Source organism: Scyliorhinus canicula, chromosome 17 (genome assembly GCF_902713615.1).
Source record: "Scyliorhinus canicula chromosome 17, sScyCan1.1, whole genome shotgun sequence".
Classification (NCBI taxonomy): domain Eukaryota; kingdom Metazoa; phylum Chordata; class Chondrichthyes; order Carcharhiniformes; family Scyliorhinidae; genus Scyliorhinus; species Scyliorhinus canicula.
This window is the reverse complement of record NC_052162.1, coordinates 99,270,818-99,283,041: the sequence shown is the minus strand read 5'-3', so window position 1 is coordinate 99,283,041 and position 12,224 is coordinate 99,270,818. Positions and strand designations below refer to the sequence as shown.

The 12,224-nt window shown below is 46.6% G+C and overlaps 1 protein-coding gene across 4 annotated transcripts in view; it reads right to left on the bottom strand.

Moving 5' to 3' along the window:
- Window positions 1-347: 347 nt before the first annotated feature.
- The window catches only part of btk (Bruton agammaglobulinemia tyrosine kinase), a 216,173-nt gene continuing 204,296 nt past the window's right edge, over window positions 348-12,224 (bottom strand). For all 4 annotated transcript variants that reach the window (XM_038775528.1, XM_038775531.1, XM_038775530.1 and 1 more), the window contains exons 18-19: window positions 11,555-11,712; window positions 348-657 (exon numbers count right to left, since the gene is read on the bottom strand). In XM_038775528.1, the coding sequence (XP_038631456.1) occupies window positions 577-657; window positions 11,555-11,712 (239 nt within the window). In that variant the 3' untranslated portion in view covers window positions 348-576. The remainder of the gene's footprint in view (window positions 658-11,554; window positions 11,713-12,224) is intronic.

Below are 12,224 nucleotides of genomic sequence, written 5' to 3'. Positions count from 1 at the left end.
ATCTATTTGGAACATCCCACAATGTGCAGGCTCTTTATGGTGTTTAGAACCAAAAGATTCCTGGTGATTCTGGATTTCGTCTGGAATTCCAGATCATTTGACCTCCCAGATTACTTTGTTGTCCTGGTTCCAACTGGTGTTCCGGAATTCCATTGCACATCCTTCCAGATTCCCCAGAGTCTCTCATTTCCTCGGTCAGAGTGCTGAATCCCTCTCCCAAGAGTTCCTGATCACCCTGCCCTCCAAAATTCTGGATCATGACACTTCAAGTATCTGGTTTCGGTCTTCATTGCTTTGCTTGTTTCAGTCATACTGGTGCTTACACACAAATAACACACTGTTCACTGTTTTAAATAAGATAGAATCAAAGATTTATTTTATTCTGTCTATGTCAGTGTGCATGTATATGTGTGCTTGGGCTATGTAAGTGTATGTGTGGATAGGGTCCAGTTTTAAAAGGTTTACACATTGCTGTTTTATTACTGTGCAGGAAGATTGCAAAGGGCTAAACACACGTCGCATTGGCTAAGAGGGAATGTGCCGTAGAAGTTCTGGCTTAGACGGCGGAGAGTCCCCTCACATCCCCTGGCTATCATCTTCCACCAGCTCCTGGATATTGCTCAGCAGCAAGTTGAAAGACGGGCGATTCTCTGCTTTCTGCAACAGAGAACAAAGTGAAAGAGTTAGTCAGAAACACCAAATCCGCTCAGTAAATAATCCAGCATTATTCAGTGGAATTCGTGGTAATCAGACAGCAACCACACAGCCTCCTGATCACAGTCAAGCAAGGTGTAGTAACAGGGGTGGGAAATAATTGTCATTAATGCTCCCACCCCAGGAATGACTGCTTTGCAAACTCCCATCAGGGCCAGTGAAGGCCTCTGGCTCTATGCCCAGCCTCTGCAGAGTTATCTGATCCTAGGTTATATCGCCCCCCCCCCCCCCCCCCCCCCCCTCATCTTCTTTAAAGCCATTAGTTAAGTTCACAATGGTCAATCTGCAGGTACAGCTCACTTAAGTCGAATGAATATTCACTTGAACATTGAAGGTGGGCAACTAATTTAACCATTCACAACCAGATCTGGCTGGAGCGGTTCTGGGGTTCTGCTCTCATCTGTCAATGGAATGAAAAGATAACCCTGGATACTCTTTCCAACAAATATCTATTTAAACATCCCTCCCCCTATCTCCTCCACCCTCATCTTCAGTTGCCGGTGTGAGGAACTCATGAACTTATTTGTCACAAAGATTGAGACCATTTGATCAACTGCCTCAGCTGCGTTCATCTCGTTCAATGCAACTCACCTTAGGCCCAGAGTCTACCATCCATGCCAATATGTTACCACCTTTACCATGAGCTTTTATTTTCAGCAATAACCTTTGATGTGCCATTTTTATCAAATACTTTCTGGAAATCTGAATTACAGCACATCAACCAGTTCCCCTTTATCCACAGCACAGTACTTCCTTAAAGAACGTCGAAGTTGGTTAAACATGATTTTCCTTTGACGAAACCATGTAAAATCCCGAACAGCCGCCGGAATGTGGCGACTCGGGGCTTTTCACAGAAACTTCATTTGAAGCCTTGTGACAATAAGCGATTTTCATTTTCATTTAATTTTCATGTTGACTCTGCCTGATTACCTTGCGCTTATCCAAATGCCCTGCTACAACAGCACGGTAGCATTGTGGATAGCACAAATGCTTCGCAGCTCCAGGGTCCCAGTTTCGATTCCGGCTTGGGTTACTGTCTGTGCGGAGTCTGCACATCCTCCTCATGTGTGCGTGGGTTTCCTCCGGGTGCTCCGGTTTCCTCCCACAGTCCAAAGATGTGCAGGGTAGGTGGATTGGCTATGATAAATTGCCCATAGTGTCTAAAACTTGCCCTTAGTGTTGGGTTGGGTTGTGGGGATAGGGTGGAGGTGTTGACCTTGGGTAGTGTGCTCTTTCCAAGAGCCGGTGCAGACTCGATGGGCCAAATGGCCTCCTTCTGCACTGTAAATTCTGTGATAATTCTATGATTTAATAGCTTCTAATCCCTACAACAGATGTTAAGCTAAGACTTACTAGCTACCGCATGGTGTTTGCACTGGCTACCTCACGAACTCTGACTGTCTCAGTGGCTAGGTCCAGAGAGAGTGGGAAACCTAGTGCCCTCTGGCTTTATAGTGGCAGTGTCCTGTCTGTGGATTGGCTATTCTTCTGTGTGCTTACTGGTCACCCTGTGTGTCAATCACTGCCTGTCTGCATTCCATTATATACATAGATGTACATCATGACAGTTTCCACTTTCTGTCGCCCTCCCGTTTTGAATTAAGGAGTTACATTTGCTATATTCCAATCTAATGAGATCTTCCTTGAATCTAGGGAGTTTTGGAAAATTATTTCACTAGCCCCTCCTAGGATGAAGTTCATCAGGAACCAGGCTCTTGTTGGTCCGCAGCTCCAACAATTTACTCAGTGCAACTTCTCTGGTGATTGTAATTTTCCTGAGTTCCTCCCTCCTTCCATTTCCTGGTTTATAGCTGCTTCTGGGATGTTACACGTATAAATATATGAATAGGGTGGGAATGAAGGATACGGACTCCATAAGTGCATACGCAGTTTAGGCAGGTACCATGGTCGCTGCAAGCGTGGTGAGGCGGTGGGGGACGAAGGGTCTGTTCCTGTGCTGTATTGTTCTTTGTTCTCCAGTGAAGACTGATGCAAAATACCGGTTCCATTCATCAGCCATTTCCTTTTTCCCATTAACGAGTCTCCAGACTGACTTTCTATAGGACCAATGCTCACTTTTCTTTTTAAAACATTTATAAAAACTCTTTCCATCTGTTTTATATTTCTGACTAGCTTTCTCTGATATCTAATTTTTCTCTCTTTATTAATCTTTTAGTCATCCTTTGCTGTTCCTTATATTCTGTCCAATCTGATACCTGCCTTTACACAATTATGCTTTTTCTTTAAGTTTGATACTGTCGTTAACCTTTCTAGTTACCCATGGATGCTGTGTCCATCCCTTAGACCTTTTCTTACTCCTTGGAATGTATCCTAGTTATTCTGAAATCTCATTGTAAATGTTTTCCACGGCATCTCTATTGAGCCAACCCTTAACCTAATTTGCCAATTCACTTTGGCCAGCTCGGCTTTCATACCTTCATTTGCCTTTATTTTAGTTTAAAAACATAGTTTCAGACCCACTCCTCTCTCCCTCAAACTGAATGTAAAATTCAATCATATTATGGTCGCTGCTACCTCGGGTGGCTTCACTATGAGATAAGTGATTAATCCCAAATCATTGCTCAATACCAGGTCTAGCATAGCCCGCTCTCTAGTTGGCTCCAGAACTTGGTGTACTAATAAACTAATCCGGAAACATTCCTCATCTAGGCTATTTTTGCCCATCTGGCTTCTCTAACCTACATGTAGAGTTAAATCTTCCATGATTATCGCCGTGCCTTTCTGATAAGCTTCTATTATTTCTTCCTTTGTACTCCACCCTACCATGTGGTTATCATTAGGGGGCCTGTACATGACTCCCAAAAGTGACTTCTTGATTTTACCGTTTCTCATCTCTACCATTCTGTTTTCCTGATCCTAGCTCATTCCTTTCTATTGTGCTAATACAAAATCTTGCACTCTCGACCCTTCTGCCACCAAACGTATGACCATTGAACTTCCATTTCTGGCCCTTATAATGTTTCCCTCTTGTCCCTCTCATTTTCAAACTGCAATTATTAGCCCTCCAAAAAACTACTCTTGACACCCTTGAGCTTGCAAACTAATACACAATCTCCAACCTTCCTTTCCTCTTCAAAGTCCTTGACCGGATTTCCACCTCCTAAATCCATGTCCAATTTTCACAGAACTCCATGCTTCAGTCTTTCCATACGGGTTTCTGTTTCTGCCTCAGCACTGAAATGACCCTTACCAAAATCAGTGATGAACATATCAACCTCCTCCAACACCTCCATCCTGATGGGACTCCTGATGGGACTACAATCACTCTTATCTGTGCTGTTGTAGACAGACATGCTTCGACAATGGCTGCTCGTCCCTGTCCCACATGAATTAATCCTTGGTCATTTCCTACTTCTCAACTACATGCTTCCCTTTTTAACATCATTTGAAAGCACATCAAATTTCACATAAGAAATAGGACCAGGAGTAGATCAGACGGTCTCTCGAATCTGCTTCACCGTTCAGTATGAGTATAGTTGACCTTTACCTCAATTTCACTATCCTGCCCACTCTCTGTATCCCTTGATTCCCTGAGAGATCTAAACTGTATCCATCTCATCCTTAAATATATTCAAAGATGGTGTATTAACAAACCTCTGGGGTAGAGAATTCCAAAGATCCACAAAACTCTGAGTGAAGACATTACCTCACTCCAAAATGATCTGTCCCTTATCCTGAGGCTGTGCCCCCATGTTTTAGATTCACAAGCCAGGGGAAATAATCTCTTGGTATCTGCCTTGTCAAACACCTTTACAATTTTTTATGTTTCAGTGAGGTTACCTCTCATTCTTCTAATCCTCAGAGACTATCGGCCTAATGTACTCAGCCTCTCATAGGATAACCTATGGATCAATCGAGTGAATTGTTATCGAACAGTTCCAATGCAAATATATCTTTCCTTAGTTATTCTCACAGCCATTGCATCGGTAACATGCTTATCCTTAGAACATGCCCGGAACATTTGCCTTCTTTGCCAGGCCAGTCTCTCGCCCTCCCCTGCCCTGCCTCCATTCCACCCCCACTGCTTCTACACCCCAATCTCCCCTGTCCTGCCTCCGCTCTACCCCCACTGTTCCGTCCCCAGCTGTCCTGCCTCCGTTCTACCCCCATTGGTCCCACCGTCCCCTCCCCAACTTCCCAGCTGTCCTGCCTCCGTTCTACTCCCATTGGTCCCACCGTCCCCTCCCCAACTTCCCAGCTGTCCTGCCTCCGTTCTACCCCCATTAGTTCCACTGCCCCCCCCCCCACTCCCCCGCTGTCCTGCCTCCGCTCCACCCCCACTGGTCCCACCCTCTAATGTCCTCAAATTCATGGAAGGAGTGAAGTCAGGTGCATGCCACTTATATCCAGTTGTAAAATTGAGCATTCTAAATTCTCGCTGGCAGGAAACTTAATTTGGAGTGCAAATTTAATTCCAGCGAGGTGGCCTTGTAGTGGCCGTGCATGAGTCATAGGGCCCCGACAGGCCCATTGAGAAACTTGACCTGCCTTTGACCCGCCTTGAAGCTCCTCAGAACAGAATTCCAATAGCTTATCTCGCCATCAGGAAATTTATTTTTGGCCTCTCCGCAAATGATGTTTGCCACTGTTCCCACGGCTGAGCAACCTGTAAGGTTCCACCCCCTGTGTGGGACAGAGGCACAAGGTGAACTCCTGTTGTTTGCGTGAATCTCTAGTGAAGGAAAGTTGGTCCTGGAAGGGTGAGCCTGAAGGGTGAAGGAAAAGTGGGTCTGGCAGGGTGGGCCTGGTCCACAAAGTTCCCTCTCAGCTGAGACAGAAGCAAAATACTGCAGATGCTGGAGATCTGAAATTAAACAGAAAGTTCTGGAAAAACTCAGCCTGTCTGGCAGCAATGGTGGTGAGAGAAACAGAGTTAACGTTTCATGACTCTGAGCTGCATGGCTGCAACACAAAGGTTGCTGCACATAGTTAACACCAGGGGTGACACAGGATAATGTGAAGGGATTGCGTACTTCAACAATTCACCCCATATAGGGGCAGCACGGTAGCATTGTGGATAGCACAAATGCTTCACAGCGCCAGGGTCCCAGGTTCGATTCCCCGCTGGGTCACTGTCTGTGTGGAGTCTGCACGTTCTCCCCCGTCTGCGCGGGTTTCCTCCGGATGCTCCGGTTTCCTCCCACAGTCCAAAGATGTGCAGGTTATGTGGATTGGCCATGATAAATTGCCCTTAGTGTCCAGAATTGCCCTTAGTGTTGGGTGGGGTTACTGGGTTATGGGGATAGGGTGGAGGTGTTGACCTTGGGTAAGGTGCTCTTTACAAGAGCCGGTGCAGACTCGATGGGCCGAATGGCCTCCTTCTGCACTGTAAATTCTATGATAATCTATGATAACTAAAAGATTAATAAAGAGAGAAAAATTAGACAAATTGCCCCTTAGTGTTAGGTGGGGTTTCTGGGTTATGGGGATAGGGTGGAGGTAGGGGCTTGGGTAGGGTGCTCTTTCCAAGAGCCAGTGCAGACTCGATGGGCCGAATGGCCTCCTTCTGCACTGTAAATTCTATGTCTTATACTTAAAAGAAAAGACCAGAGAAAAGCTTGCTGGCCTGTCAGTCTCTGAAACACCTACCTTAGCTTTGCATCTTAACAACACACTTAAGGCCATGTACCTGAGTCGTTGGGCACTGTTGGAATGTAGAAGGCAGCATGGCGGCGCAGTGGTTAGCACTGCTGCCTCATGGTGCCGAGGACCCGGGTTCGATCCTGGCGCCGGGTCACAGTCTGCATGGAGTTTGCCCATCCTCCTGTGTCTGCGTGGGTCTCACCCCCACAACCCAAAAGATGTGCAGGGTGGGTGGATAGGCCATGCTAAATTTCCCTTTAATCGGAAGAATTAAAAAACTAAATTTTTAAAATAGAGGAATATAGGAAGAGGAGGAGATGTTCTGCCATTCAGCGGCTGATCTGCGGTCTGACTTCATCAGTGGAATTCTCCGTCGGCGGGATCCATTGTTTCGCCGGCAGCGCACTCAGGCCCGCAGGCTTCCAGCAGCGTGGGGTTGCCACAATGGGAAACCCCATTGGCCGGTTGCAAGAATGATGAATCCCGCTGCTGGCAGGAGCGCGCCACACCGGAAAACACGGCTGGCGGACTGGAGAATCCCGTCCTGCCGCACCCGTTTTCTGGTGCAGCACGCCCCCGCTGGCAGCGGGATTCTCTGTCCCGGCAGCCAGTCAATGAGGTTCCCCATTGTGGGCACCCCCATGCCATCAGGAAATCCGGGGGCGTGAGTGCGCTGCCGGCGTGCCGGCGAAACGATGGATCCCGCCGGTGGAGAATCCAGCTCCATATCTCTGCTTGTGGCTCATATTCCTCAATAATAATAATCTTTATTGTAACAAATAGGCTGATATTAACATTGCAATGAAGTTACTCTGAAAGTCGCCACACTCTGGCGCCTGTTTGGGTACACAGAGGGAGAATTCAGAATGTCCAGATTACCTAACAGCACTTCTTTCGGGACTTGGAGGAAACCGGAGCACCCGGAGGAAACCCACGCAGAAACGGGGAGAACGCGCAGACTCCGCACAGACAGCGACGCAAGCCGGGAATCGAACCTGGGACCCTGGCGCTGTGAAGCCACAGTGCTAACCACTGTGCTACCGTGCCGTCAATGTCTATTGACTAACACAAAAGCATATCCAATTTTAATTCTGAAAAGACTGGCTCTAATTTTCGACTCTCCGACCAGCAGAAAGAGTTTCTATCTCTTTATCCAACCTGCTCTCCTTGATATGTTGAAACCCTGTATCCTTCCCTCGGAGTAGTGCCCAGAGTGGGCTGGACAACTGGTTTGTGATGCAGAGCGAGGCTAACAGCGTGGGTTCAGTTCCCTTACCGGCCGAGGTTATTTATGAAGGCTCTGCCCTCTCAACCATGCCCCTTTACTGAGGTTTGTGATCCTCAGGTTAAATCAACACCAGTCAGCTTGTCCCCCAAAAGGGAAAGCAGCCTAAAGTCCTCTTTATTTACTGGTGCCCAGAGCTACTCACAGTACTCGGGTGTGGTCTAACCAATGCCTTGTACAACTGAAACACAATTTCTAACCTAAAGATAAAAGTCTTTCTGATTATTTTTTGTACATATTCGTGGCATTTTTGATGATCTGTGTATCTGAACCCGAAGCCTCTTTCGACCTCCACTGTTTCTAGCTTGTCACCATTTAGAAAGTGCCCTCTTCTATCCATATCCAAACCTGTTGGACTTTAACCTGGTGTAAGACTTCTTACTGTATCCATATCAGCTTTAAAGTGGATGACCTCACATTTGTTTACATCGGAATCCATTTGTCACACTTTTGCCCATTCACTTAATCTATCGATATCTCTGTGTCATTTGATGTTTCCATCTACACTGCTCATAATGCTGCATATGCAGCATTTAGTGTGGCTTTGTTTGGGTACTCCAACACACTGACTTTGACAGCACCTTCCAAAGCTGCAACCACTACCATCTAGAACAGGGGTGGGCAAACTATGGCCCATGGGCCGCATGCGGCCCGCCAAAGGTCTTTATGCGGCCCACCAAGATCAAGTCATGAAAAATAAAAAATAAATTTTTTTTTTTAATTTTAAGGTTAATGGGGGGGGGTTGTTAGGTTACTGGTATAGGGTGGATACGTTGACTTCAGTAGGGTGATCATTGCTCGGCACAACATGTGTTTCATGTGAAGTTTCTACTTTAAAATATTAATTAATAAAAATTAATTGCTTTTTTTCTTTAAACTGAGTTACTTTGTTTTTCAAATAAATGTGTTTCATGTAAAGTTTCTACTTTAAAAAATTAATAAAAATTAATTGCTTTTTTTTCTTTAAAAACCTTTTATTTTGGCTATTTTAAATATTAATTATTTTACCTAATATACTATGCGGCCCTTTAAAATTGTGAATTTCTGAACGTGGCCCTTGCACGGAAAAGTTTGCCCACCCCTGATCTAGAAGGTCACTCCCCATTCTGACTTGGAAATATATCGGCCGTTCCTTCGCCGTCACTGGGTCAAAATTTACCACAGAGCTAAAGAGCTGGCTTTTAAAGAATACCGAGGCAGGCCAGCAGCATGGTTCAATTCCCAGCCTCCCCGAACAGGCGGCGGAATGTGGCGACTCGGGATTTTCACAGTAACCTCATTTGAAGCCTACTTGTGACAATAAGCGATTTTCATTTTTCAAATCCCGGAACTCCCTCCCTAACAGCACTGCGGGTGTACCTACGGCAGATGGACCACAGTGGTACAAGAAGGCAGCTCACCACCAGTTTCTCGAGGGCAATTAGGGATGGGCAATAAATGCAGGCCTCGCTATTGAGGACCACATTCCGGTAAAATAATAAAAATTAGCCAGCCTATTATCCCGACATCTGGCTCCATCCATTCAGCAAACTTATTCACCAGGTTAATAACGCCTTCGATTCCATGACCTTCAGTTTCAATTAACAGTCTTTTTCAAGGGACTTAACAAATACCTTCTGGAAGTCAGCGTAAATATTTTAGTCACCTCTTCAAAAGATTCAATCAGCTCTGTCAGCCATGACCTGGACTTTAGAAATCCATGTCGATCAGTTGAACATTTTTCAAGTGTTCGGTCATTCTATCGTTAATTGTAGACTTTTAAAATATCTAGTTGAGCCCTTAATATCAGTGTAGCGAACGGCACGCAGCTGAAAAATACGTGGCTGGAGGACCGGAGAATTTAGCCCAGGATGTATCTTATCCTCTCTTTGACTTCTGTCATTTTCATTGTTTTGTTTACTTCACTGAGTACATGGGATGAAGATGGGAAAGAGGTAGTGGGGTGACTGGGAAAGGAGAAATGTGGAAAGAGAGTGAGGGTAAGGACAGAGTAAGGGAAATGAAAACAGGTAAATGGAAGAAGGAAAGTGGGAGGCAAGGGGCTGGATTCTCTGCCGGCGGGATTCTCCGTTTTGCTGGCTTTCCTGATGGCGTGGGGCAGCCCCACAATGGGAAACCCCATTGACCGGCCGGCGTAACGGAGCATCCCGCCGGTGGGGTGAAACAGAAATGCGGCGGGGTGGAGAATCCAGCCCAAGGGCTGATGGGGAGAAAATGGAAGATGGAGAAAGGAGAACAGAAAGTCAGAGAGACAGGGGAGGGAGAGGGTCGAGGAAGAGAGATGAGAGAGAGATATCGAGGAAGAGATGAGGGAGAGCGTTGATGAAGAAAGTGAGGGAGCGGGTCAAAGAAGAGAATTGAGAAAGGGAGATGAGGGGGAAGATCGAGGAAGAGAGATGAGGGAGAGGGTCGTTGAAGACAGTGAAGGAGAGAAATGAGGTAGAGGGACGAGGAAGAGATGAGAGAGCGGGTCGAGGAAGAAAGATGAGAGAATGTCGAGGAAGAGAGAGATGAGGGAGAGAGTCAAGATCTATAAAAGGGGGGATAAGATAAGCGGGATGTGGAAATGAGGAAGGACATGGGAGGGCAATCACTTCCTCACCAGAACACATTGCAGCATTGCGGGGAAATCTAGGCAGCCCACCCTCTGCCCACCCGACCTGATCCTTCCTTGCCACCCAATCCACCCAGCAGCAGCGACAAGCAGCACAATCCCTTGCCATCATCCCATTCTCTTTCACAAAGACTCTGCCTGAGGAGCACAGCTACAAACATCACACCTGTCTCACCCGACCAGCCATTCATCACCAGCAGAGGTGAAGTTTGCTTGGTCATTCAACCAGGTGGTGTGGGGAACCTAATGACCAAGAGAAGGAATTCTGAATGATTTTTCTTTTCCTCTGCCCCTCACAATTCAATTGTTCCTGGAATCGGACAGCCTCCCCTGTCCCATGAAGGGTTGAAACTGGGTTCATTCTGCTTCAACTTGCAGCATGAGTGATCAGGAGGAAGAAAGTTTTGTATTTCTGTCGCGCCTTGCACTACCTTAGGACCTTGGGAAGACTGTTTCAGCCAATGAAATACCTTTGAAGTAATGTCACTGTTGTAGGAAAAGCAGCAGCAATGTGTGCACAGCAATATCCCACAAACAGCACTATGACAATGTTGTTGGTTGTTGGGATAAATATTGGCCAGGATATTGGGGGAAAGCTCTCCTTCTTAGGGCTCTCCTTAGGGCAGTATGGTGGCAGAGTGGCTAGCACTGTAGCCTCACAGCTCCAGGGTCCCAGGTTTGATTCCCCACTGGGTCACTGTCTGTACGGAGTCTGCACGTTCTCCCCGTGTCTGCGTGGGTTTCCTCCGGATGCTCCGATTTCCTGCACAGTCCAAAGATGTGCAGGTTAGGTGGATTGGCCATGATAACTTGCCCTTAGCATCCAAAAGGATTAGGAGGGGTTATTGGGTTACGGGGATAGGGTGGAAGTGAGGGCTTAAGTGGGTTGGAGCAAACTAGATGGGCCAAATGGCCTCCTGCACTGTATATTCGATGTTCTCTTCTTCAAAGCGGTGCTATGGGCTCTTCACGTCATTCTGAAAGGGCAGACAGGGCCAAGGTTCAACATCTGCCCACAACACGGTACATAGAATCACTGCAGTACAGAAGGAGGCCATTCGGCCCATCGATTCTGCGCTGACCCTTCGAATGACCACCTTACCTAGGACCAATCCCCGCTCTATACCTCCAACACTGCAGCTTTCCCTCAGCATTGAGTGCCAGCCTAGATATTTTGGTCATGTCACAAGGCGTGTGACTTGGACTTTCAGCCTCTAATTCAGAGATGAGAGTGCTTCGTATGAGTCACAGCAAAGAAAAGGAAGGTTTCAGCATACTCTGACAGCCATCAAATTTCCTTTCTGAGTGGTCAGACCATAAAAATGTCAGAGACTTACATCCTCCCAGCAGCTATACATGATGTTGTAGACATTCTCGGAGGCCTGCTGGGGTCTATACAGGCGCCGACCCTGGAGTATATGATCCACGACATCTGCATTACTGAATCTCTCGTAGGGCGTTTTCCCCAAAGCAAAGGTCTCCCACATCAGGACCCCTGTACAAGGCATAAAGACATCAATAAATACACAGAGCAAGAAGAGACACCAGTGAAACTAATGACAACTCAATAAAACACATCACTCTTCCCTCACTCAGTTTGGTCCAGTACCCCTTTAACTACCATTCTTTACCACCTGGGTCACTTCTCTTTGAATCGATATTGAAAAAACCATGACCCAGCACCAAAACAAGCCTCAGTCCTATAAGCCTGGATCAGTGTACCTCTCCACACCATCCAACCAGTCTAACCCCACTCTCCCCTCTCATTCCCAAACGCTATAGTAGCCCACCCAGTTTACTCCCACTTTCCTCCCCAATTCCCACACGCCTTATTATCCCACCCAGTCTAACTCCACTCTTCCCCTTTCTCCCACAGTCATTAATATTTGACCCAGTCTCACCCCACTCTCTCCCTCACTTCCACACCCTCTAATATCTCATCCAGTCAAATCCCACTTTCCCTTTCACTTCCCACACACTTTAATATCCCACCAAATCTAATCCCAT